The 27958-nt window shown below is 42.7% G+C and overlaps 2 protein-coding genes across 3 annotated transcripts in view; both read right to left on the bottom strand.

Annotated features, from left to right (window-relative positions):
* The window catches only part of LOC129867369 (phosphatidylinositol 3-kinase regulatory subunit gamma-like), a 39400-nt gene extending 34303 nt beyond the window's left edge, over positions 1-5097 (bottom strand). Inside the window, exon 1 of the mRNA XM_055940729.1 lies at positions 1456-5097. The gene's annotated coding sequence lies outside the window, so the exon portion shown is untranslated. The remainder of the gene's footprint in view (positions 1-1455) is intronic.
* The window catches only part of LOC129867366 (microtubule-associated serine/threonine-protein kinase 3-like), a 58642-nt gene continuing 32551 nt past the window's right edge, over positions 1868-27958 (bottom strand). For both annotated transcript variants that reach the window (XM_055940723.1, XM_055940724.1), the window contains 21 exons: positions 27278-27353; positions 26929-27138; positions 24288-24389; positions 23933-24065; positions 23751-23812; positions 21845-21933; positions 21364-21572; positions 21060-21198; positions 20844-20976; positions 20404-20569; positions 20203-20304; positions 19566-19688; positions 16192-16304; positions 15877-16031; positions 15230-15351; positions 14681-14884; positions 14185-14411; positions 13946-14068; positions 13695-13831; positions 9774-9961; positions 1868-6064 (listed from right to left, as the gene is read on the bottom strand). In XM_055940723.1, the coding sequence (XP_055796698.1) occupies positions 5112-6064; positions 9774-9961; positions 13695-13831; positions 13946-14068; positions 14185-14411; positions 14681-14884; positions 15230-15351; positions 15877-16031; positions 16192-16304; positions 19566-19688; positions 20203-20304; positions 20404-20569; positions 20844-20976; positions 21060-21198; positions 21364-21572; positions 21845-21933; positions 23751-23812; positions 23933-24065; positions 24288-24389; positions 26929-27138; positions 27278-27353 (3766 nt within the window). In that variant the 3' untranslated portion in view covers positions 1868-5111. The remainder of the gene's footprint in view (positions 6065-9773; positions 9962-13694; positions 13832-13945; positions 14069-14184; positions 14412-14680; positions 14885-15229; positions 15352-15876; positions 16032-16191; positions 16305-19565; positions 19689-20202; positions 20305-20403; positions 20570-20843; positions 20977-21059; positions 21199-21363; positions 21573-21844; positions 21934-23750; positions 23813-23932; positions 24066-24287; positions 24390-26928; positions 27139-27277; positions 27354-27958) is intronic.

Genomic DNA, 27958 nt, shown 5'->3' with positions numbered 1-27958 from the left:
GCCATAATACAATTGTTTTGTCATCATGGCTAATCCAATAATATATACTGAACAAAAATATAAAATGTAACATGTAAAGTATTGGTCCCATGTTCCATGAGCTGAAATAAAAGATCCCAGAAATTTACCATATGCACAAAAAGCTTATTTCTCTCAAATTTTGTGCACAAATTTGTTTACATCCCTGTTAATGAGCATTTAGTCCTTTGCCAAGATAATCCATCCACCTGACAGTTGTGGCATATCAAGAAGCTGATTAAACAGCACGGTCATTACACAGATGCACCTTGTGCTGGGGGACAATAAAAGGCCACTCTAAAATGTACAGTTTTGTCACACAACGCCACAGATGTCTCAAGTTGAGGGAATGTGCAGTTGGCATGCTGACTGCAGGAATGTCCAACAGAGCTGTGGCAAGAGAATTTAATGTTCATTTATATACCATATATACCTCCAACGTTGTTTTCGAGAATTTGGCAGTCCAGCCAATCGGCCTCACAACCGCAGACCATGTGTAACCACAACAGCACAGGACCTCCACATCAGGCTTCTTCACCTGTGGGATCATCTGAAGAGGGGTGCTGAGGAGTATTTCTGTCTGTAATAAAGCCCTTTTTTGGGGAAAAAAATATTCTGATTGGCAGGCCTGGCTCCTTAGTGGGTGGGCCTATGCCCTCCCAGGCCCACCCATGGCTGAGCCCCTGCCCAGTCATGTGAAAGCTATAGATTAGGGCCTAATGCATTTATTTCCTTCAATGAACTGTAACTCAGTAACATCTTGGAAATTGTTGCATTTATATTTTTGTTTAGTATAAATAAATAGCTAAATTAAGTTGTCAACTGCAAGGCCTATTCACTATAAATATATATATATTTGTTAAATACATTTCCAGTGCTTGGTTTTTGTTTAGCTTCATACTTTGGTTACACCGTATTCCTAGTTACACCTGTCTTTGGCCATTTTATGTCATTTTAAACCATTTGACCCATGTCGGCTTTGTCAGGAAAGAAATGGTGAGACATTGATGATAGGACAAATATATTCAGTTATATTTAAAAGAGGCACAACCAACATAATATGAATCGTTTGTTATATGCAAGGGATGCCTTTTGACAATCGTGGCTACAGTTGCAAACATGATCGTAATCCAGCAAACTCGTGCCAGCTGGAGGATTTTGCGGGGGACCAACCCTGCTAGCTGCAAAGATTCGAAACGCACTGGCCCAAGCATAGTTAGTTGAAGACGAACATGTGACAATACTTGTTTGCTATCTAATAAACTGCAATATGTGCCTATTGTTTGTTAGTTAGTTACTAGAAGGGTTTACTGTATCATGTAACTGGCGAATAGCTACAGAGGCTAGTAACGTTAAGCCAGTTTTGCAAATTTGCTTCTCAAGCCCCCTCCACCATTTTCCAGTTTAGGGGAAAACTTTAAAACAAAAAATACTCACCGTAAAATATCCTTGATTGGGTAAATGTTTAAACTGGTTCAAAAGCTAATTTAGTCCTCATAAAAGCTATTTTCCTTGTTTCTTTTGCTTCTTAAATCATCACAAACCTAAGTTCCCTGCCATGTTCGTAGAGAAGATATCGAACTACATCGATAGTCAGACCAGCGAAACTTGTGTCCACTGTGCAGCTTGCTGTACGTGCACCAGCCGTACGGAAACAAACGAACGTAGCCGTAATTACACGACGTGTTGTATGTAAAGTATGGTATTCAGGCTGTAAGATGTGGCATACAGTATACCATCCAAAGAGGGGACCAACAACAAATGTAAGCATAAAGCCATGTGAGTGCATTCATTACAATTCAGTGAACAATATATTCTTAAAACAAAAAGATGTGACTGAGTGCATTCATCAAATGCCATATGGAAACAATTTATCATAAAACAGTTAGCCAGTAAAAACACAAAATAGATAAATCTTGACACTTGCACCAGGGACAGCCCACGACTCACTACTCAAACATAAGCAGACAGATGTTGAAAGGCAAAGTCATATGAACCTGCAACATTTTTAGTCTCCTATCACATTTCCTCTATTATGAAAGTACAAACACTTATTGGCAAATACATTCAACAGTCCAACCCAACCATAGGCATAATAACATCCTAGCCAGCCATCTAGTTATTCAACATTTGCTTTTGTTTGAATAGGGAGCTAGGGCATAGTGTTAGAACCATTTTTTTGTTGTTGAAACTAGCCAGATAAAAAGTTGGCTTATACAGTATATCCATATTCACATAAAATGGAAATTAGAAATACTGGAGGTACAGTGCTAACAAATTTACAATTAAACAGAAATACTAAATGTGGACATGATCTTCCGTTTTACCCTGTAAGTGTGCTACAATATACAGGTACCCTTAGTCTACAACTAAGTGAGCATAGAGGTGTTAGATAGCAGACAAAATGGCAAAGCGTCAGAATGAGGGCTAAATGCAAAAGACAAAGCATTGTAGACTGATGTGTAGCCAAACCTTCTAAGCTCACTCCCAGCCCTTGATGAACCACATGCATCCCTCATGACAGGGATCATCAACTTTTTCACCCGCGGGCCGATTTTTTTCTTGAGCAGATCGTCGGTGGGCCGGAATCTAATTCCAAATAATTAGTTGACTGCAAATTGACCGCAAGAATATTTGACTAAAACATAATTATTTCAAACCTTGCTTAAATGTATATACGATCACATCTGGTTCAGGGCATGATGAATAGGGGTGAGAGGAAAGTGCAAAAGTTGACTGCTCAAACAATGCTATTAGACTCACATTAGAAACCACAGCATGGGCTTTATAAACCCAGAGTTACATGCAATCAAGTATTACGTGTCCTTGTCTCATGTCGCATCCAACAGAAGAGTAACCGCATCCTACACTATTCCTATAGAACAGTTTAAGGAAGATTTAGTTCAAAAAGGTACTTGTGTAAAATGATGTAGTGTTGAAATGTGCAGACTAACACAATAGCTTCACAGTACATGGTATCAAAGAGTGGTTTCATTAAGTAGAAATACAGGATTCCAAAATTCTATTTGTTTCAATTGTGTATATAGCATGTTCATTGTAAACAATTCTGACTTTGCGAGTAAGCATGTCTTCGGTATAACTTAATTTCACCACCACTGACTTCTGAGTCCTGAGCAGTTCATCCAGTCTGAAAATATAGTCTGAGGATCTGTTGAGACTTCTAAACAGCCCCCCACTTTTGACATATAAAGAGGGTTAAATAACAGGAAGTACCATTTGACAATGTCAGCCTTCAAAACTACTTTGGTGTATAAAATAGGCCAAAATGATGGTGTTCAACACAGCTAATTAATTATATACATTGTATTATATGCATTGCAATACTGATGTGATTCCCCAACAAGCTTCATCAGAGGCCCATTCTTACAGCCATGGTCGTTCACGTTGCTTGGTATACTCCAAAATATACAATAACAATTCATACAGAATTAGACTCCGATATCAAAATATATACATGTACAGTACAAAGACATAAAACTAGCATCTGTTAATATCTAAGCCCTGGGGTCTGGCTGAAGGTATGGGGTGCTCCTTCATTATTGACTGTTCCATATAAAAATTGGTTAAAAAAAAAGTTTTGTCAAAATAGTAATTTCCCTTAGTGCACTTTACACCAATTTAAACATCAACGCAAAAGCACAAGATGAAATAGACACCGTCTGGAGTGCACTTTTAACCAACCAGCATTCAGGATTAGACCCACCCGTTGTATACATGTAGATAAGGTCAAAGGCTGTATCAAAGATAATTGAAAATATGCAAGCGGATCCTGTGAAAGCTTAAACGGTTTCTCTTTAGCTTGGTGGTGTCACCTGGATAACTGTATTCCTGGACGTAGCCTAAAACAGGGTTAAGAGCAAAACTATCTGTGCCTTATCAAAACAATATCCTGTCAACAATTGCCTGTGTGACAGTGATGCGGTAACAGTATTTGATAAGAACAAAGTTTCATGCTTTTGTAGTATAAGCATTGACAGCAAGCTCAAATTGCCATGCTACACCAATGTTCAAATGATTTAAGTCCAACGTGATTTCAGCAAAACCAAGGGTTAAACCCTGTTGCCATGAGAATCAGTACAGTGGAACCATGAACCCAATAGAACAACATCAGGATGAACGAACATGACAATGAGGTTATGACAGAATAGTGTGCAATATAATTAACAGGTTTTAAAACGAACTAGTTACTGAATTTCATGTGAAACACTTGCTTTAATTTCTATGGTGGCTAAGATTGAAAGAAATACCCTCAGAGTTGCATAAAATTGCTTTGAAATATAAACTATATTTGTAAAGGGGACTACATTTTCCTGCTACTGTCAAGCCTGCCAACAAGGAAATAACATCTATTCGTCAAACAAAAAGGGCCATCAGTTCATAAGATATGGCTTAATAAAACAAAAACCAAACAAATAGTGAGTAGTCTTCACATCAACTAAAAGCTGACCTAAGTAGTTCATATAAGAATTGCCCTACAGTTTTGTACAATTCAAAATATACTTCAAAACTGTAGTCTCAGTTTCCAAGCCTAAATCAAAACAACTTTCAAACTGTGGTAATCTGTAGAAATTCAGATTTATACATTCCTACTTTCCATTTATGAATGCGGAAAAAATGTCAAAACTTTCCTCTCCAAAAACGACTTCTGTGAAATTCTTGCCATTATCAACTACTCTGTACCATGTTCTAGAAAAATCATGTCAATAGAAAATAAATACTTCTATGAATACAAAACATGATTTAATCTTGGCTAGTCACTATCAATTGAACACTTTGCTTTTTTGGCCCCATTATAAATCCTATTAGCTTAAAAGTAATAAATAAGCCCAGGAAATAAAGTGCAGTTTATTTCCTGATATTACATATTTACAAAACTAAGTCCTGAATCAAGTGAAATCTACAAAACAAAATCAATGTGGCAAAATACTCTTTCGCCCAAACATTTCCTTCCTTCAGCAGTGAGAGTATAAAGGTGCTTCCTTGGAAGAAATGGCTATATAAAATGATTCAAGGAAATGTCACTTCCTTAGCTTCCCTTTCTGGGGGCTAGAGTCCACTGCTGTATCCCCAACCTAATCCGAAGCAGGCCTTTCTTTGTGCAAAGCAGCTGTCGCTTCTGGTGCCTTACTGGAGATTTTTACCATGAGAGAGACATCCTTGCTCGGCTGCTGTGGTCCGATGTTGGAATCAGTAGATTCGGGCTCCTGCTTCTCGCCGTCGTCCTCCTCTCCATCAGAGCACGGCTCCCAGACGTCCTGGTCCTCGCTCTCCGTCAAGCCCTGCACAGCAATCTGAGGCACCAGGTTGAAACGTTTCACCACAGTCAACTTCTCGCTGGTTTGGGAAATAGCCGTCCAGGAGGCCGCCCGCTGCGGGACCCGATTGCCTCCAGGGGCGTTGAGCGGTGTTGCGGTGACCGTGGGGATGGTCTTCTGGTCATCAGGCTCATCAAAGCTCACCTCCTGCACCGCCTCCTGCTTCTTGAAGGAGTCGCGGCGTTCCGACAGGTTGAGCTTCCTCATCACCACCAGCTGCTCTGAGCGTTCCGACACCCAGTCCCTCAGCCTCTGGCAGCCCCCGTACCCCACCAGCAGCCTCCCGTGGTCCCCTCCGCCGCAGACTCCCTCCACCTTGTCCTGGAAAGGCACCTCCAACGTGTGCCTTCGGTGGGGGTACAAATTCTTGTCGGTGTGGTAGGCGCTCGAGAGCCTCTCAGCTGACTGCACCCTCTTGAGGAGGGGGGAGTGGGGCGGCTCGGCACTGCGGGGGCGCAAACAATGGCGGACGATGGTGGGGGGGGACAGAGTCTTGACGTGGAAGGGCTTGGTGATGCCAGAGAGGGGGGAGGGGGAGCGCTGGGGTGACAGGGGCTGGGTGGAAGACTTGCAGGCCAGGGGGGACGGGGGGATGCTGCTGGTGGACTTGCGGCGACCCACCTTGGTGTAGCGCTGAGTGCCCAGCTTGGAGGCCAGGCCGTGCAGGGAGCTGGGAGAGCTGGGAGAGGTGCTCTGTGGAGAGTTGGTGTCTGAGGGAGAGGTAAATACAGAGTAAGTCTGATTAAAACCACCAGCTTACAGTCCACCTCAAAGGGATTACTGCATTGTCATTAACAATAAAAGGGACAAAGTCATATTGCAAGCAAAATTGGGAGATATAAGCTCATTAGTCAGAGTAGCAGCCTTAGTAATACAGTAGTGACTGTAGCCATAGTAGAAGCAGCAGCAGCAGCAGCAGTAGTAGCGGTAGCAGCAATAGCAGTAGTAGAAGCGGTAATAGTAGTAGTATTATTCTTTAAAAAAATATTGAACCTTTCTTAACTAGGCAAATCAATTAAGAACAAATTCTTATTTATTATTTACAATGATGGCCTACCAAGAGGTAAAAGGTCTCCCTGTGGGAATGGAGACTGGGACTAGAAATAAAAATGTAGGACAAAACACACATCACGACAAGAGAGACACCACAACACTTCATAAAGAGAGACCCAAGACAACACAACATTGTAGCAACACATGGTAGCAGAAATTGTGCCTAACTATGTTTGTACCGACAACAATACATCATGCGAAACAGACACAAGTAGTAGTAACAGGGTAACAGGGTAGCAGTAGCAGTGGTAATAGTAGTAGTAGCAGCAGTGGTAGTAGTAGCAGGAGTGGTGATAGTAGTAGTAGTAACAGAGTAGTAGAAGCAGTAGCAGCAGTAGTATTATTATAGTAGTAGTAGCAGTGACGGCGGTAGTAGTAGTAGTAGGGGTGGTGGTGGTAGTAGTAGTAGTAGTAGTAATAATAACAGTAGTAGAAGCAGTAGTGGTAATAGTAAACTCAGCAAAAAAAGAAACGTCCCCTTTTCAGGACCCTGTCTTTCAAAAATAATTCGTAAAAATCCAAATAACTTCACAGATCATCATTGTAAAGGGTTTAAACACTGTTTCCCATGCTTGTTCAATGAACCATAAACAATTAATGAACATGCACCAGTGGAACGTCGTTAAGACACTAACAGCTTACAGACGGTAGGCAATTATGAAAACTTAGGACACGAAAGAGGCCTTTCTACTGACTCTGAAAAAAAATGAAAAAAGAAAGATGCCCAGGGTCCCTGCTCATCTGCCTAAGACAGCGCTATAGGAGATAGGACCAACAGCCAATCGTCCTCGCAGTGGCAGACCACGTGTAACACCTGCACAGGATCGGTACATCCAAACATCACACCTGCGGGACAAGTACAGGATGGAAACAACTGCCCGAGTTACACCAGGAACGCACAATCCCTCCATCAGTGCTCAGACTGTCCGCAATTGGCTGAGAGAGGCTGAACTGAGGGCTTGTAGGCCTGTTGTAAGGCAGGTCCTCACCAGGCAACAACGTCGCCTATGGGCACAAACCCACTGTCGCTGGACCAGTCAGGACTGGCAAAAAGTGCTCTTCACTGACGAGTCGCGGTTTTGTCTCACCAGAGGTGATGGTTGGTTTCGCGTTTATCGGCGAAGGAATGAATGTTACACCAAGGCCTCTACTCTGGAACGGGATCGATTTGGAGGTGAAGTGTCCGTCATGATCTGGGGTGGTGAGTCACAGCAACATCGGACTGAGATTGTTGTCATTGCAGACAATCTCAATGCTATGCGTTACAGGGAAGACATCCTCTCCCTCATGTGGTACCCTGCCTGCAGGCTCATCCTGACATGACCCTCCAGCATGACAATGCCACCAGCCATACTGCTCGTTCTGCACGTGATTTCCTACAAGACAGGAATGTCAGTGTTCTGCCATGGCCAGCAAAGAGCCCGGATCTCAATCCTATTGAGCATGTCTGGGATCGGAGAGTGAGGGCTAGGGCCATTCCCCCCAGAAATGTCCGGGAACTTGCAGGTGCCTCGGTGGAAGACTGGGGTAATATCTCACAGCAGGAACTGGCAAACCTGGTGCAGTCCATGAAGAGGAGATGCGCTGCAGTACTTAATGCAGCTGGTTGCCACACCAGATACTGACTGTTACTTTTGATTTTGACCCCCTCCCCTTTGTTCAGGGACACATTATTCCATTTCTGTTCGTCACATGTCTGTGGAACTTGTTCAGTTTATGTCTCAGTTGTTGAATCTTGTTATGTTCATACAAATATTTACACATGTTAAGTTTGCTGAAAATAAAAGCAATTGACAGTGAGAGGACGTTTCTTTTTTTGCTGAGTTTAGTAGTAATAATAATAACAATAATAAAGTAGCAGTAGCAGTGGTAGTAGTAATAACAGAGCAGTAGCAGCAGTACTGGTAATAGTAACGAAGTAGTAGTAGTAATAGTAACAGAGTAGTAGTAGCAATAGTGGTACTAGTAGTAGCAGTAGTGGTAGTAATAATAATAACAGTAGTAGTAGTGGTGCTGGTAGTAGTAGTAGCAGCAGCGGTAGTAGTAGTAGTAATAACAGTAGTAGAAGCAGTAGCGGTAATAGTAGTAGAAGTAATAACAGAGTAGTAGTAGTGGTAATAGTAGTAGTAACAGAGTAGAAGTAGCAGCAGGAATAGTAGTAGTAATAGTAACAGAGTAGTAGTCGTATCAGTCATGGTAGTAGTAGTAGTAGTAGTAGTAGTAGTAGTAATTACAGAGCATTAGCAGTTGTAGTGGTAATAGTAACATAGTAGTAGTAGTAACAGAGTAGTCATAGTAGTAGTAGTAGTAACTGTAGTAATAACAACAGTAGTAGTAGCAGTAGAGGTAATAATAGTAACAGTAGTAGTGGTAACAGTAATAGTAGCAGTAGTAATAGTAACAGCAGTAGTAACCATAGTAGTAGTAACAGTAATAGTAGCAGTAGTAATAGTAACAGCAGTAGTAACCGTAGTAGTAGTAACAGTAATAGTAGCAGTAGTAATAGTAACAGCAGTAGTAACCGTAGTAGTAGTAACAGTAATAGTAGCAGTAGTAATAGTAACAGCAGTAGTAACAGTAGTAGTAGTAGGCTAGTAATCATAATGGTACAGTAGCAGCAGTAGTGGTAGTAGTAATAGTAGTAGCAGTAATAGTAGTAGTAGTAACAGAGCAGTAATAGTAATAACAGTATTAGTAGTAGTAGTAGTAGCAGTAGCGGTAATAGTAGTAGCAGCAGTGGTAACAGTAATAGTAGCAGTAGTAATAGTAACAGTAGTAGCAGTAGTAGTAGTAGTAACAGAGTAGTAATAGTAATAACAGTAGTAGTAGTAGTAGTAGCGGTAATAGTAGTAGCAGCAGTGGTAACAGTAATAGTAGCAGTAGTAGTAGTAGTAGTAACAGAGTAGTAATAGTAATAACAGTAGTAGTAGTAGTAGTAGTAGCAGTAGCGGTAATAGTAGTAGCAGCAGTGGTAACAGCAATAGTAGCAGTAGTAACAGTAGTAGTAGTAGTAGCAGTAGCGGTAATAGTAGTAGCAGCAGCGGTAACAGTAATAGTAGCAGTAGTAATAGTAACAGTAGTAGCAGTAGTAGTAACAGAGTAGTAATAGTAATAACAGTAGTAGTAGTAGTAGTAGCAGCAGTGGTAACAGCAATAGTAGCAGTAGTAACAGTAGTAACAGTAGTAGCAGTAGTAGGCTAGTAATCATAATGGTACAGTAGCAGCAGTAGTGTTAATAGTAACAGAGTAGTAGTAATAGTAACAGAGTAGTGGTAGGCTAGTAATCATAATGGCAGCAGCAGTAGTCATAGTAACAGTGCTAGTAGCACTAGTAACAGTGCTGCAGGTGCCTGTGCCTGATGTTACCTCCAGCCTGAAGGTCAGGGGCAGGGCTGCGACAGGGGGTGTAGGGGCCGGGGGACAGGCTGTGTGTGGGGGAGCCCGGCAGGCTCTCGCTGGACGACACAGAGTGGTGCTGTAGTCCAGAGTTGAAGCTTCGGCTGCTGTGCATCACTGTGCTTTGCTTGGACAGTTTCTTCAGGATGCTCCGCCGCCTGGGATAGTCATTGGTTACAGAGAGTTATAACAGGTTTATGAAGGTGTTGTGAAGGGGTTTGAAGGGTAACAAGCGACATAACATTGTTATTATAATATATATATATTTTTATAGTATGTGATTCACGGCCTGGAACTTTTTTTTATGTATACGTATGCTGCAAAACAAATGTCCTTATTGAGTATGCTTGCATAATAACATCAGGGATATTGAGGCTGATGACAGAGCAAGAGTAGAGCAAAAATAGTAGAGCAAAAAGATCTATCACAAAACAAATTAGAGAGAATACTCTGTGCATTAAGGACGTCTTTTACAGTTTAACTTAAAGTCAAGGCTTAGATGTATAACTCCATTTTGAAAAAGGAGAACACTGCTGTGGAAATGTTTATCATCCATCCATGCAGTAGTGTGCAGCGATCTCTATCAAACACTGGGGGGAGACAGAATAGGGACTTTTGCAGTATGACTCTTGCTGTATGTATTAACACTGAACAAAAATATGAACAACATGCAGCAATTTCAAAGATTTTACTGAGTTACAGTTTATATAAGGAAATCAGTCAATTTAAATGAATTCATTAGGCCCTAATCTATGGATTTCACATGACTGTTAAAAATGTTTAAAGTAGGGGCGTGGATCAGAAAACCAGTCAGCATCATGCCCCGATCTCCTTTGCAGAGAGTTGATCAGGCTGTTGATTGTGGAATTTTGTCCCACTCCTCTTCAATGGCTGTGCGAAGTTGCTGGATATTGGCGGGAACTGGAACACGCTGTCATACACATTGATCCAGAGCATCGCAAACATGCTCAATGAGTGACATGTCTGGTTATGTAACGCTCGTCGTTGGAATGAGGTGAGGACCAAAGCGCAGCGTGGTAAGTGTTCATCATTATATTTATTAAACATAGAACACTAAACAAAATAACAACGGAGAACGAAACGCAACAGTTCTGTACGGTGACATCCACTACACAGAAAATAATCACCCACCAAAACACAATGAAAAACAGGCTACCTAAATATGGCTCCCAATCAGAGACAACGACTGACACCTTTAGAACCATACTAGGCCAAACGCACAGAAAAGGACAATAGAACAAAACATAGAAAAAACAACATAGAATGCCCACCCCAACTCACGCCCTGACCAAACTAAAATAAAGACATAACAAAGGAACTAAGGTCAGAACGTGACAGGTGAGTATTCAGGCCATGGAAAAACTGGGACATTTTCAACATGGTGACATGCATTATCATGCTGAAACATGAGGTGATGGCGGCGGATGAAAGGCACGACAATGTGCCTCAGGATCTCGTCACAGTATCTCTGTGCATTCAAATTGCCATCGAGAAAATGCTATTGTTTTCGTTGTCCATAGCTTATACCTGCACATACCATAACCCCACCACTACCATGGGGAACTCTGTTCACAATGTTGCCATCAGCAAACCGCTCGCCCAAAAGATGCCATCAAATTTTAATTTGTCTCGTGCCGAATACAACAGGTACCTTACCGTGAAATGCTTACTTACAAGCCCCTTAACTCTATTTCTTGAACTGCAAAAAATTCAAAATAACAATAACAAGGCTATATACAGGAGGTACCGGTACCTAGTCAATGTGCGGGGGTACAGGTTAGTCAATGTAATTTGTACATAGGTGTAAAGTGACTATGCATAGATAATAAACACGAGTAGCAGCAGTGTGAAAACAAAGAGGGGTCAATGATAATAGTCTGGTGGCCATTTGATTAATTGTTCAGCAGTCTTATGGCCTGGGTGTAGAAGCTGTGAAGAAGCCTTTTGGTCCTACACTTGGCGCTCCGGTACCGCTTGCCGTGCGGTAGCAGAGAGAACAGTCTATGACTTGGGTGGCTGGAGTCTTTGACAATTTTATGGGCTTTCCTCTGACACCGCCTAGTATATAGGTCCTGGATGGCAGGAAGCTTGGCCCCAGTGATGTACTGGGCCGTATGCACTACCCTCTGTGGTGCCTTACGGTTAGATGCCGAGCAGTTGCCATACCAGGCGTTGATGCGACCGGTAAAGATGCTCTTGATGGTGCAGATGTTGAACTTTTTGAGATCTGGGGACCCATGCCTAATCTTTTCAATCTGCTGAGGGGGAAAAGGTTGTGTTGTGCCCTCTTCACGACTGTCTTCATGTGTTTGGACCATGTTAGTTTGTTGGTGATATGGACACCAAGGAACTTGAAACTCTCGACCCGCTCCACTACTGCCCTGTCGATGTTAATGGGGCCTGCCTTTTCCTGTAGTCCACAAACAGCTCCTTTGTCACATTGAGGGAGAGGTTGTTGTCCTGGCACCACACTGCCAGGTCTCTGACCTCCTCCCTATAGGCTGTCTCATCATTGTAGGTGATCAGGCCTACCACTGCTGTGTCGTCAGCAAACTTAATGATGGTGTTGGAGTCGTGTTTGGCCACGCAGTCGTAGGTGAATAGGGAGTACAGGAAGGGACTAAGCACACACCCTTGAGGGGTCCCAGTGTTGAGGATCAGCGTGGCAGATGTGTTGTTGCCTACCCTTACCACCTGGGGGCGGCCCATCAGGAAGTCCAGGATCCAGTTGCAAATCAAATCAAATTTTATTTGTCACATTCACATGGTTAGAAGATGTTAATGCGAGTGTAGCGAATTGCTTGTGCTTCTAGTTCCCGACCATGCAGTAATATCTAACAAGTAATCTAACAATTTCACAACAACTACAACAGAGGGAGGTGTTTAGTCGCAGGGTCCTTAGCTTAGTGATGAGTTTTATGGGCACTATGGTATGGAACGCTGAGCTGCATGCCTCGAAGCGGGCATAAAAAGCATTTAGCTCATCTGGTAGGCTCGCGTCACCGGGCAGCTCGCGACTGGGTTTCCCTTTGTAGTCCATAATAGACTGCAATCTCCCCAGGACAGGTGAAAACTTGCCTTTGATGTCCCAGTGGCCATCGAAGGTGAGCATTTGCCCACTGAAGTCGGTCACGACGCCGAACTGCAGTCAGGTCAAGACCCTGGTGAGGACGACGAGCACGCAGATGAGCTTCTCTGAGGTGATTCTGAACAGTTTATGCAGAAATTCTTTGGTTGTGCAAACCACAGTTTCATCAGCTGTGCGGGTGGCTCGTCTCAGACCATCCCACAGGTGAAGAAGTTGTGAGGTTGTGAGGCCCGTTGAACATACTGCCAAATTCTCTAAAACGACGTTGGAGGTGGCTTATGGTAGAGAAATTAACATTCAATTCTCTGGCTACAGCTGTGGTGGACATTCCTGCAGTCACCATGCCAACTGCATGTTCCCTCAAAACATCTGTGGCATTGTGTTGTCTGACAAAATGCTAATTTTAGAGTGGCCTTTTATTGTCCCCAGCACAAAGTGCACCTGTGTAATGATCATGCTGTTTAATCAGCTTCTTGATATGCCACACCTCTCAGGTGGATGGATTATCTTTGCAAAGGAGAAATGCTCACTAACAGGGATGTAAAGAAATTTGAGAGAAATAAGCTTTTTGTGCGTATGGAACATTTCTGGGATCTTTTATTTCAGCTAGTTAAACATGGGATCAACACTTTACATGTTGCGTTTATATTTTTGTTCAGTATATATAAAATGTATGTTTTCATATCAACCCCACAAAGTTAATATATTATAATAATAGCAATACGGCATTAATATTCCATTGAATTAAATTAGCACACAACAACCAAAACGTCTTCCCTTACCTGTCCTGATTGTCCCTTCTCTTGCTTTTCTTGCTGCGTCTTGCCATTTTGCCCTTGTGGCTGGTCTTTCGAGCCGGCCCAACCTTGATTGACGTGTTCTCCAGTGCCGTGGTCTGAAGGGCCACCTTGCCGCCACTCTTTTGGGGTTTCACAAAAAACAATGAGGTATTAGTATTGATTAAAGCTCATAATATCCCAAAGAGTGTGGGTATAGTTTGACATTAGGCTTGAGATTGTGTTTGTTTCTGTACCTTCAGAAGCAGCTCCATTATCTCTGTGTGGACCAGGCCTTGCACCGACTCTCCATTCACGTGAGTAATGAGGTCACCGGCCCTCAGTCCTGCCTCGTGGGCTGGGCTGCCATCTTCGACACTCTGTAAAACGAAAGTGGTTTATTATTATCACAATTACTGAAAGTCTGTGTTGTGATGCAGCCTTTGATTATGCAACTATTGGCTAATTTTGGAGCAGAATAGTGCGGGGCACTCACCGAGACCATGTGGTGCACAGTGTAAACGTCGCTGTCGCCCATGTAGACGCGGATGGCCTGCATGGTGAAGCCGTACTTCCTCCCCGAGCTGTGGATGACGATGGGTGGCCACAGGATGCTGAGGCCAAGTGACAGGTCTCGGCTGGGGGATGAGTCGCGGGATGAAGGGTTGGACGAGAGGGAGCACGTTAAGATGGGGCTGGGCTGGAGGCCTCCGGGCATGTCGTCTGGAAAGGTGCACAAAGGATGAGTTCATGTTTGGAAATTAGAAAAAGTATGGTACAATGGTGGAATTCAGAACAAGAAACTGCTCTTGTTTAGCATTTACAAGTAACTTAAAATCCATTAGCTATGTGCAGACACACCTGTCACATATCCACACCCTATTCAGTGATATTTGCCTGCTGGGGACCAGCATCCCTGTATGACTAACTTATTTAGCTTCTGAAGCGTTACCACTGTGCCCAGAGGAAACTTGCATGACAGTGGAATTAACCTGCAGTGATGACGAGAGACAGGGCGGAGACGGAGGCAGACTTGGGTAGTTTGCCCCCAAGCCTCGGACTGTCTGGTGTCTGTCTGCCTGGCGTCTCCAGCTGGTTCCCAAAGCGACGTGAGGCCCCGTGGTCCTTGGGGGAAGAGTGTTTCGCTCCGGTGCTGTTGCTACGAATCCGATGCAGGTTTGATACAACCACCTCAGCTGTAATGCACAGAAGGGCATATTTCTATATTTTTGACCAAAATAGGCAATGTCTCTGAAGTGTCTCTGCAAACACAATACTTTGTCTGGATGGAAGATCACTGAAAACAAAAGAGGAAGCGTGTACACTCAAACTTTATTTTTTTACTGTTTCCTCTTTGATCAGTCTGCACCTTGCTTGGTCCTTAATCCTCCTATCAACATGGATTTAAAAAAGCGATATCACACAGCTGTTTGTTTTATGAGCAATTAAATATCATAAGCACCGTTTCAATTTCTGTTGGTTTCCATAAGGCTGTGCAGACTTGAAGCAGAGTGGACGGAGGGGCTTGGGGCTGAGCTCACCTTCATCGTCTGTGGAGAAGGCGAAGCGCGGCGTGGTCTCCAGACTGTGGGTGCTGCTCATCACCAGTGGGCTGACGCTCCTCTCAGACTGGGAGGAACTGGACGAGGCCCGAGGGCGCAGGCTGCAACACGTAAACCGCAGTGTCAATTCGGAGGAGACATAACAATGGTGACACATTATATCGAACGGCGGGTAGCCTAATGATTAGAGCGTTGGGTCAGTAACCGAAAGGTTAATGGTCCAAAAAGGTGAGAAATCTGTCGCTGTGCCCTTGAGCAAGGCACTTGCTCCAGGGTCGCCATAAAAATGGTAGACCATGGCCATGACCCCACTCTCCGACGGCGTCTCAGGGAGAGTTGGGATATGGAAAAAATAAGTCAAATTCACACATGCATATTAATACACACTTGTACATGTGTGAAATAGGACAGATATAAGCACCCACCAAATGATATATCTAAAGCTAGCATAGTCGTTTGGACATTTATGCACACCCTACTCAGCTAAATTTGACTTTTCTGAACTAATCATTATTTTATGCACTTTCACCCACTGTTCTGCAGTGCTTCCGATAAGGAAATATTACTACTACACAGAGAATCCTAACACAAAGAGAGAGCTATAAACTCAGCCTGGCTCTGCTCACCTGCCCCTGCGATCTTGGTGCTGGCGTTCCTGTCTGTGGATGTCTCCTCCTGGGGAGGGCGTGAAACATCCATCCCAGCCCTCCTTGTCCTCACTGTGGCCCGATGAGAAGCTCAGGTTGGACGGCGTGGCCAGGTGTTCTGTGCTGCTGTATACCTGAAAGCATGGAGTAGCCACATTAGCTAAACTAAGGCTAAAAAACTGATTTAAAGATTGTAAATAAAATAATGACAGAGAAATGCTCTACTAACTAGTAATATTAGACATTTACCTGTTCTGACTAAATTACGAATATTTGAAGAGGTATGTTCCAAACCTTGCTGAAGCGGTTTGACCAGGAGGAGAACTGTCGGATTTCCAGGGAAGACTCTTCATCGTTGGTTTCATTATCCTCATCTGAGGCCAAATGGTGGTACCGCTCTGAGCGAGCTGAAAACATGACAACACAGAATGCATGGAACAGGGACCCTACCATAATATCCAACCTGGTCATTTAGCATATTTTAAATATATATATCTTTATTCTACAAAATTAACTAATGAAAATATAAAATCAGCAAGAGCGGGAAGAAAAGCAAATATTACAACATCTGTGGAGATACAGTATACTGGCAATATCAGGAAATGGATCTTTGTTTTAAAGGTGCTACACACAGAATATCTCAGAAAATCTTCCCTATGTGAAAGCTAGGTGCTTTGCAACAGCACTAGGCTGCATTCAAAACAAATCTCCCCCCTCCCACGCAGCCCATTTCCCCGTAACACTCAAACTTGAGCATTTCACTTTCAGTTTTTGTCCACCATCTTCAAACAGCTGTAGAAACAATTTCACCTTGATTCCCTACACTATTCAGTGCTTGTTTTCTCACATAAACTTAAATTGAGAAAACAGTATATAGAATTTTAGCAACCAGGAAATGATAGAGCAATTTCCACTAGATAGCACAGCCAAAGTCCAAACAGCTTTCCCATTTTGACAGATGCTGCTCTGTCTGTAAAAATCTATAAGCGAATATCACAGCCACTCACAACACTGGTGTTTAAGTAATACTGTGAAACACCATAATTTCACTATTGCTGCAGATACAGTTGAAGTCGGAAGTTTACAAACACTTAGGAAAAACTCATTTTTCAACCGCTCCACAAATTTCTTGTTAACAAACTGTAGTTTTGGCAAGTCGGTTAGGACATCTACTGTGTGCATGACACAGGACATTTTTCCAGCAATTGTTTATAGACAGATTATTAAACTTATAATTCACTATATCACAATTCCAGTGGGTCAGAAGTTTACATACACTAAGTTGACTATGCCTTTAAACAGCTTGGAAAATTCCAGAAAATTATGTCATGACTTTAGAAGCTTCTGATAGGCTAATTGGCATAATTTGAGTCAATTGGAGGTGTACCTGTGGATGTATTTCAAGGCCTACCTTCAAACTCAGTGCCTCTTTGCTTGACATCATGGGAAAATCAAAAGAAATCAGCCAAGACCTCAGAAAAAAAAATGGTAAACCTCCACAAGTCTGGTTCATTATTGGGAGCAATATCCAAACGCCTGAAGGTACCATGTTCATCTGTACAAACAATAGTATGCAAGGATAAACACCATGGGACCACGCAGCCGTCATACCGCTCAGGAAGGAGACACGTTCTGTCTCCTAGAGTTGAACGTACCTTAGTGAGAAAAGTGCAAATCAATCCCAAACCAACAGCAAAGGACCTTGTGAAGATGCTGGAGGAAACCAGTAAAAAAAGTATCTATATCCACAGTAAAACTAGTTTTATATCGACATAACCTGAAAGGCCGCTCAGCAAGGAAGAAGGCACTGCTCTAAAACTGCCATAAAAAAAGCCAGACTACGGTTTGCAACTGCACATGGGGAAAAAGATCGTACTTTTTTGAGAAATGTCCTCTGGTCTGATGAAACAAAAATAGAACTGTTTGTCCATAATGACCATCGTTATGTTTGGAGGAAAAAGGGGGAGGCTTGCAAGCCGAAGAACACCATCCCAACTGTGAAGTACGTGGTGGCAGCTTCATGTTGTGGGGGTGCTTTGCTGCAGGAGTGACTGGTGCACTTCACAAAATAGATGGCATCATGAGGAAGTGAAATTATGTGGATATATTGAAGCAACTTCTCAAGACATCAGTAAGGAAGTTAAAGCTTGGTCGCAAATGGGTCTTCCAACTGGACAATGACCCCAAGCATACTTACAAAGTTGTGGTAAAATCACTTAAGGACAACAAAGTCAAGGTATTGGAGTGGCCATCACAAAGCCCTGACCTCAATCCTATAGAAAATTTGTGGGCAGAACTGAAAAAGCGTGTGCGACCAAGGAGGCCTACAAACCTGACTCAGTTACACCAGCTCTGTCAGGAGGAATGGGCCAAAATTCACCCAAATTATTGTGGAAAGCTTGTGGAAGGCTAACCGGAACGTTTGACCCAAATTAAACAATTTAAAGGCAATGCTATCAAATACTAATTGAGTGTATGTAAACTTCTGACCCACTGGGAATGTGATGAAATAAATAAAAACTGAAATAAATCATTCTCTCTACTATTATTCTGACATTTCACATTCTTAAAATAAAGTGGTGATCCTAACTGACCTAAAACAGGATATTCTTACTTGGATTAAATGTCAGGAATTGTGAAACGTTTAAATGTATTTGGCAAAGGTGAATGTGAACTTCTGACTTCAACTGTATCATGCATCCCTAGAATCCACATGTCGCCATGAAAGGGTAAGCCACAGTCTTCTGGATCATGTATTACATGAGTGGGTTGGGTTCCACTCAGGGATGGAAATTAATCCTAATTATTATCCTAACTGACCGAAGACAGGGATTTTTTTACTAGGATTAAATGTCAGGAATTGTGAAAAACTGAGTTTAAATGTATTTGGCTAAGGTGTATGTAAACTTCCGACTTCAACTGTATATTTATGGCCATTTTCTGAAATTACAATACTATTTATAATGATTATTTTTCATCCTAAGTAGCACCTTTAATAAGACATGCTCTTTTAAGTTCTCTTATGCACTTTACACTTAACTTCCATTCATTGTTATGTTTTATGTTGTGTGATGTCTCATGTGTAACTGTCTCATGTGTAATACAGTTTTAGAAAAAAAGGTTCCAAAAGGGTTCTTCGGCTGTCCGCATAGTAGAACCCTTTTGAAGAATCCTTTTTGGTTCCAGGGAAAACCCTTTTTGGTTCCAGGTAAAACCCTTTTTGGTTCCAGGTAAAACTGTCTGTGGAAAATGGCTCTACTTGGAACCAAAAGGGTTCTTCTACCTGGAACCAACAAGGGTTCTTCAAAAGGGGTTCTCCTATGGGAACAGCTGACAAACCCTTTTTGGTTCTTGATAGCACCCTTTTTCTAAGCGTGTATGGCTGTGTTACCGCAGGCAGCCCAAATCTGATATTCTTTCCACTAATTGGTCTTTTGACCAATCATATCAAAATGACTAAAGACCAGAATTTGGCTGCCTGTAAAAGCAGCCATACACTATTAGGTTTTTTTGGCTGTCCCCATAGGAGCACAGCCTATGTATGCTGCTTTCGTGGCCAGTGCTCACTTAGAAATGTACATCTCTTTTCCATGTGACTTCTCTGTTTAAATAAAGGATAAATAAAAATACATGGAAAAAAAGACCACTTGTGAAGGACTGCCACGTACTGTCAAAGTAGCTGGTGTCGTCCTCCGCTTCCAGTTGAGGGATGAATTCCGCTTTCTGTCGCAGTAGCCCGTTCCAGTCCAGATGCAAGAAAAAGGAGTGTTGTTTGACCTCAGGTGTTCCTCCTAGAACAAAATGTATTTTTGTAGATCACAGTCATGTGTGCAGATTTCAGAACAATAGCCAACAGCAAAACGTCAGACCGGGATGATGTGAAATGGAAGACCAGGGCTTGGTTCCAATATCTACACTAGCGCACCACTAAGAATGAAGCAATTGAACATTAATTCCATGTGGGATTGGACATGAATTCCATGTGGGATTGGACATGAATTCCATGTGGGATTGGACATGAATTCCATGTGGGATTGGACATGAATTCCATGTGGGATTGGACATGAATTCCATGTGGGATTGGACATGAATTCCATGTGGGATTGGACATGAATTCCATGTGGGATTGGACATGAATTCCATGTGGGATTGGACATGAATTCCATGTGGGATTGGACATGAATTCCATGTGGGATTGGACATGAATTCCATGTGGGATTGGACATGAATTCCATGTGGGATTGAACATGAATTCCATGTGGGATGTTAGTAGGACATTGGAATGTAGCAGAGTGGTTTACGTACCTGTCCCCAGGCGCTCCAGAGGGCTCTGTCTCAGCAGCCGTGTGATCATGTCCTGGGCGTCTGCAGGTAAAGCTTCGTCCCCATCGGGCCAGGTGATGTCATCTGTACATCAGGCAAGCACACATTAATGAGAGGATCTCCACATTGAACACCATTTTAAAAAGCCTATACACTGTTTATATTCCATCAATGGATACTTGCCACTGACAACCTGCCCAAAGAGTTCCTCGGGCGTGTCCCCAAAGAAGGGCACACATCCAACCAGGAACTCATACAGGATGACTCCCATGGCCCACCAGTCTACTGGCTTCCCATAGCCCTGTCTCAGTATCACCTCTGGGGCTATGTACTCTGGGGTGCCACACACCTAGAGAACCACACCGATAATGTTGAATTATACCGTTAGCGTGTGTATTTTTAACACATTGAAATTTAGTTACACAGTAGTTATGAGATGGTACACCTATACTGGGTTGAGTATTTGACCTGGTATAAGTGTGTGAATATGTGCTTTTGTGTTCAAGACATGTGTCTAGCATTTTCAGTATATTGTTGTCATATGCCTTACTATGGAGCTGAATGTACTTTATTTATAGTGAAAGGACAAATTAAGGGTTAAGTTTTACAGCACTGACTCTCACCTGTTTGTCGATGAACTCCCTGGTGTCTTTCTCCATGTGACCCTCATACAGGTTGGTAGTCATGTTCATCAGGCCAACTCTGGACAGGCCAAAGTCAGTCAGTTTGATGTGGCCCATAGAGGTGATCAACAAGCTGCAGGGGGATGGAGAGAAATGTTCAAACTACACTTTCTTCAACTTGAGCTGTGTAAAGACTAAAGCTGGTTCTGTACTCACTTGTCAGGTTTGAGGTCTCTATGGACGATGCCGTAGTTGTGAAGGTACTCTAAGGCCAGCACAGTCTCAGCAAAGTACATCCGGGTCATGTCCACAGGAAGGGGGCCCATGTTCTTAAGCAGGTTGGCACAGTCCCCACCTACAAGAGATAACCAACCGTTATGCTTCAGATACGAGAAATCATGGGTGGAATACATTCACCGTTCCAAATTTTTTCATTCAGTCCTCCTCTTTTAGAAACATGATAAACGAGGGAGTCATGATAAACATATCAGTCTTGGGGTAGATCATCATATGACATTACCTTCCACATACTCCATCACCATGCACAGGTGGCGTCGTGTCTCGAAGGAGCAAAACATGGAGACCACGAAGGGGTTCTCAGCGAAGGTCAGGATGTCCCGCTCCACAAACACCTGCTGGATCTGGTTCCTCAGGACTAGGTTCTGCCGGTTGATCTTCTTCATGGCGAAACGCTGCCGGGTGTTTCTGTGACGGACCAGGTACACAGCCCTGCCAACCGCCACAGAACAAGAGCCATGGTCATACAAGACCTCCACATTGATAAACCATGACTACAGAGGTAGGTTAATTCATAGTAAGTGGAAGCGTAGTCTATTTTTTCAGTAGTTCTCTAAATGTTTATCATGACATAAGTCTATCATGACATAAGTCTACAGTTGACCTTTTAACTTGAACCTTTAACTGACTATGGCTGAGTGCATTGATTTAAAGTACATATATGTATGCTAGTGTGGTTAACCACCTGCCTGTTTAGCGCTTACCCATAAGCTCCATTACTGATGAGCTTGATGGTTTCAAAGTCACTCTCCAGTGGTTTCCTTCGCGTTGGGGTCTGTGGACACTTGTTCTGCTGCAAACAGTGCAAACAACAAGAGAAGTGTCATGACTGTCCACGAAGAATCCAAACAGGTAAGATCAGGTTTGAAATGAATAACTTCTACCAGACCCCCTCTCACGTGCAGAGGATGGAGCTGGTGGGGCTTAACAGCTCGCGTTCTGTTGTAAATCAAAAGGAGAAGATTCAGGTCTCCCTCTCCAAATTCACCAAAGGAATGTGTCTTTGTTTCAAGAGACTTTTCCCACCGAAACTCTAACACGTTCAAAAGCGAATACTGGAACAATATTTCTAACATAGAACATGGGGAATGGTCAGAGATAATCTATAGAACACTAATGTCATAGTGTTTGTTATTTTGTGGTGACATTAAAAAATGTATAAAGGAAATACTGTAACTAGAAAGTATGCCCAATACATGTACGAAGTTTCCATCCGATGTGTTGCGCATGTAATATGAACAGTTATTAAAGTGTTTTTGTTAAGTGAGGGATGTGATTTTAGGATCCACAAGAGATCATTGATTTACATAAACTTTGAACAGTGACAAGTCACGCCCCTGAGTGAGGTCAGAGAGCGTGTCAGCCTGACGAAACCGCCCTTTCGAACAAACTGTATAAAATAATGGGTTAAGAAATTAACATACTAGACCAGAGAGACGTAGAGCTGCAGCTCACATTTAAAAGTGGTCTGAACTCTGAATCTCAACACGAGGTAGAGACAATAAACTCACCTCCAGGACAATCACTGGCTGATTAGCTGTCTTAAGTATCTTCGAAAGTGAATTTAAGTGGGACCATTCTACTACTCTGTTCAAACCATCGTATTACGCTACTCTCATCACCCCACTGGGAACCATCGACACGGCTGGCTAGCCTATCACCAAAGAAGCATCTTCAGGCGCGAATGGAAGGAAAACCAATTCAGTAGTTCTGTTCAGGACTACATGACAAGTCACCGGATATCGGACAACTACAGAGAAGAACAACAGTAAAAGAGTTGTTGGAACCATTTTTTGGACAATCAGAGCCTTACAAGTGTGCCGCGAAAAGGCCCAACCCCCATTCCAAGGCCCTGTCCAACGAGATAGATATAGCATTTCACGTAGCATTCATGATTTCTTACTCAGAGGGCGGCGGTTCATGTGCAAAGTATATGATTACAGTAAATGAGTAGTTTCTAAATGTACTAAGGTTAAGTGTCTCTGTCCCTCTCTGCCCCCCTCCATCTCTTTTGTATCAAGCAGCCATATTGTCATTCCGCTAGGGATGTGTTTTTAACCTATTAAGTGTGTATGTTTATTCTGTATTACCATTTACTTAGCTAGTAAATAAATAAATAAACCAATTTGTGTAGTACTGAATCATAAGGCTCAGGTTTTTGCAGATGCAAGGAGGTTACAACTGTTCAGAATGATGATATGATCAAGTTTATGATTAATAAGTTGACTATTTATAGATGTGATAGGTAAAGACCTTTAGAGTTTAATTCGGAAGATGGTAACTCTTTAAAGAACCACTCTCGTGGTGCCCCAGATCCTAATGAGTTAATTGTTTCATGATTAATTTAATTGGATAACAATTAAACATATTTAGGTAATTAGATAAATAACAGTCTTCAGATTAATGTTAAAGTCAAGTCACGACAAGTTAGGAGGCTCACATTATAAAGAAGGTGCCCAGGGACTCATTATCCGACTGGCACAGGTATGATTACATAGCCAGACTACTAAATTAAGTCATGTAAACAAAGCTGCTATCAGGACCTATATTGTTAATTGAAAGTCCTGTTATTTTATTCTGCAGGCTCTCTCAGGGGGGCTAACTCCTTACCTCCACCGACTCATCAAACTTCACTGTCATTGACGGAGCAGACTGTTCAAGCTGTACCATATCTAAAAGAGCAGGGGAGAAAGATATGATTGAACAGCAACGCATGATATTGACTGGTTCTGGACGTCTGCCTCAAGTGCGGGAAATTCAGGTCAATGTTATGGCAAAAGATGTACCAATACCTTCGAGGGGGTCGCGAGTCAAGCCCAGTTGGTTGATGATGTAACGTGGAATGTCCGTCTTGATGCCCTGGCCCTCTTTGGCGTGACCCTCGGCTGCCTCCAAAAGATGATAGAACTCTTCCGGGTCAAATTCCTGACAATTACATCCAAGGCCCATTAAATTAGATTGGATTAAGGTGAATAAAATCACCTAGCCATGAAAGAGCTTATTGGCAATGTAGTGGCTTAAAAACCTTCCATTCCCCAAGCGACACAGATTAAGAGAGACGGCTTTCCATCGCTCTCAACAGAATCTTTCCATCGCTCTCAACTCGCTCTCATTTTCAATCAGAATGAGACTTTCTCTCCATCTCACCAGGCACTCGAGCAGCCTCGCCGGTCGGGATATGATGATGAGAATCTTCTTCACCAGCTGGGTGATGACGGATACCTCCTCGCTCTCCGAGCGATCGTACGCCTGAAATGCAAAGACAAAATGTTGTCGGCTTTTTAACAGAGCATAACATGGAGATTCTCAACTTTGTTGAAGACACAGAGATCAAAAAGAGAAAAGCCTATTCACATCCATAGCAAGATTACAACCACATAGCATTAAAGCTAGCATACTATGTCCAAAACAACCTAGCTACATGCAGAATGATGACAGAATGGATATCTTGCAGAGATGGGTCCTGTCCAGAAAGAAACCCTAGCCCAGGGGTATTCAACTCTTACCCTACGAGGTCCGGACCCTGCTGGTTTTCTGTTCCACCTGATAATTAATTACACCCATTGTCCCAGGTCTAAATCAGTCCCTTATTACAGGGGAACAATGAAAAAAACGCAGTGGAACTGGCTTCGAGATCCAGAGTCGAGTTTGAGGGCGTTAGCCCTGACCCACTGGGGACACACTGGTTGAATCAACTTTGTTTCCATGTCATTTCAATTAAATTACATTTGAACCAACGTGGAATAGACGTCTGTGCACAGTGGGTAGGCACCTCTGTAGATCTAAGAGAACTGGATAAGTGTACGTAATATGGCAATAATTCCACCCAAATGCCGAGGGGGAAGGAGCTAGCCGCTAGGGGTTGTTCATGGACAGGACCACACAGTGCAGTTTCTTTTCAAATCCCTTTGGTGCCTTCAAGGGAAGAAATTACACTTGTGCTTGTTAGAAAATACTTCAGTGGATGATCAATTCTAGAGAATAGATTGTTCTACAGTACACAAATCAGAAAGCCAATGGTTCTTAAGCCCTTACGCTATGCATCAGTATAGGAAACCCAATATAAGCATTGTAATCATGTTCTAGTTCACGAGGATCAAGAGGCAGAATAGCATTGGCGATTGCTGCGGTGTCCTTTGAGGTCAGGGGCAAGTGTCTAAACAGCTGTCAGTGTACAGACACACACAAAAAGAGGACAACTAACCATTTACCACACATTACATTCAGTGAGTTTGGCTTCAAGGCAAACTGCCTGCCCGGGTTAGAGTGGTGAGAGCAACACTGAGTTTCGAATAAGGGCAGCTCTGCGGAAGAGAATGCTCTGAAGTCTTATCTAGATGAACCACCTAGACACAGCAAGAATGCAGTGAGAACTCTTTTGAATTAAAGATGCAAAACAGGAAATATGTTGTGCATCATGGAAAGACGCCTCACTGGAAACAACCCCACGGAACCACATGAGACGGGCTCAGTCAGAAACAAGCCAAAGCAATGAAGACAAATGTCTGTAGAAGGAAGCGAAAAGTAATGTGTCCCCCTGAACAGATGAATAAAACGTGGCAAGAAATATTACACACATGCGTATCCCCACAACAATGCGTCAGAGAGGACTTTACATTAAACAAACGAGAATATTTCTCGTTGCGTATTACGAAAGCCGCCTGATTCAAACAGTGAGTCATCGTCGTTGAATCTGCCTTGAATTAACATGGCTAGGGTGACAAACTGCACTAATGAAACCACATAACTAACACACCCCCCCAAAAACAACTTATCTATTCCTCAGGTTGACATATCCATACCGTAGTTTTGAGGATATTTCGGTGCAAGAAAACTGGCCATGTCAAAGGATAATTTATTTCACTGTTTGGGAACACATTTATCATCTCAGCTGTGCCCCTGCCATGCCTGCTATCTGAAAGTACACACTGGCTGTCCACACAGGAGAAAGATGTTGCCATAGAAACAACCATTCTATCATAACAGTGATAAGACCATAGAATTAGAATACATTAGTCATTTAATAGGATCTATATGGATAAGACAGTACAGATCAGTCGCACTACCAATTAAGGGGAAATTCCATTTCCAAATCTATTGTGCGCTTTAGGGCTTGAGACTGTCTGGCCATTCGTTTCTCTTGGCCCAGCCTCAATCAATTCCTCGATTCAGCGCTATCACATTTGAATGCAGCACTAATATGGTAGGGTTGTGTCTACATGTATATGGACAGTTTAATGATGTTGATGCTTCCCTAGACAGACAGCAGAATCAATGAGGGGAGGAAGTGATGTAACAGGCATGTAACAGGCAAAGTTCATTGTCAGTGTTGGCATGAGGCTTTGCTCACTGAGTCACTGTTAGTGAACAGTGAACCGAAGCTAAAGGACAGAAGCCAGAAGATCCCTCAGGAATTGCTTAAATCCCATCAACTTTTCCCTCTGATACCAGACTATGGTCTTACTTTTTTCATTCCTTCGGTCTTAACCTTTGAGAAAATCTCCATAACCTCTTTAGAAACGTATAAGGACAACCCATGAATATTTAACTTTAGACAGCTTAGTAAGTGCAAAAAGTAGCAGTAGAATCCTAAGCAAATCATGCAAATCATTAAACAATGGGTAGTCTGAGGGAACAGACTCAAGTGAGAGTTATCGGCTGATCACATTGTTGAATCTAAGATATATCAATATCATGGACAGTTATCGGTCGATCCCATTGAGGAATCTAAGATAGTTATCGATCACATTGCTAAACCCAGACGCAAAGACATTTGTGGACATCCCACCTCGTGGAGCAGCTTCTCCAGTTTATCCTGCAACTCCACAAAGTAGCGCGAGGTGACCAGGCCCGTGTGGGACTTGTCCAGACAGTCTCGGACCAGCTCCACCAGCTGGTGCTGGATGAAGCCCAGTACGCCGTCAGACAGTGGGAGGGTGCTTTCTGGGGAGCAGGCAGTGACGATATCCAGCAAGCGCTCCTCCATCTGCACTGTGGCCTAAAGACAACACACATTCACAAACACACACCGAAGCACTTGTTATGCAAGATCAGAGCGCATAAGCGTTCTGATTATTGCAAATACAAACAGACATTGCCTCCTGTACAAAAAGGGGGGAGAAGACAACATGACATACCTTAGGAAAACGTTCTTTGTAAACATGGTTCATCATGACAACCTCATTATCGAATGAACCCATTGTTCTTCCGGGGCTACAACAGAAAAGGACATGAAGCTGGTCAATTTCTATTATTCCAATCCAACCAAATGGACTGACAGAGCTCGGCCATTCTTATTGGGTGGGTGCAATCTTTTGAATAATGGCAAAAATGATCATCCCACAAAGATTTATTGTGGAAAAGTGATTGTGCACCCTTTTGACAAAAAATGTAATATAATCCCTTCAAAACATCTAAATCAAAACTTTATTTTACTTCCAAGCTCATTTCCTGTTTTACTTTGCTACTTTAGATTTTAAAAAATAAAAACTTTTTTTTTTTACTCTTCAGTATGAGCTAAGACAACAGCTAAGATACTGTAAGTTATTGACCACATCTGTCTGGCCCATATATCCAACAAACAGGGCCTTAGTTTTACCCTTTTCCTGCTTAAATTCACTGTCCAAGAGTTAGGGGGACAGAGCAGAAACACACCCCATCCACAGACCCATTCTGGGTTTTTTTGCCATGAAAGAGGCCTCTGTTGCGGCAGATGGCAACCTGCCCACCACGCCCTGCAGCTGCTGCCCCCCCCGCCTAGCAGGTCCCCGCAGTGCTCTGCTAGCAAACCACCCACCCACGCACGGCACACCACACCA

This window comes from Salvelinus fontinalis, chromosome 12, assembly GCF_029448725.1.
Source record: "Salvelinus fontinalis isolate EN_2023a chromosome 12, ASM2944872v1, whole genome shotgun sequence".
NCBI classification, from domain to species: domain Eukaryota; kingdom Metazoa; phylum Chordata; class Actinopteri; order Salmoniformes; family Salmonidae; genus Salvelinus; species Salvelinus fontinalis.
Note: the sequence above shows the minus strand (reverse complement) of the source record. Positions and strands in the feature narration are given on the sequence as shown.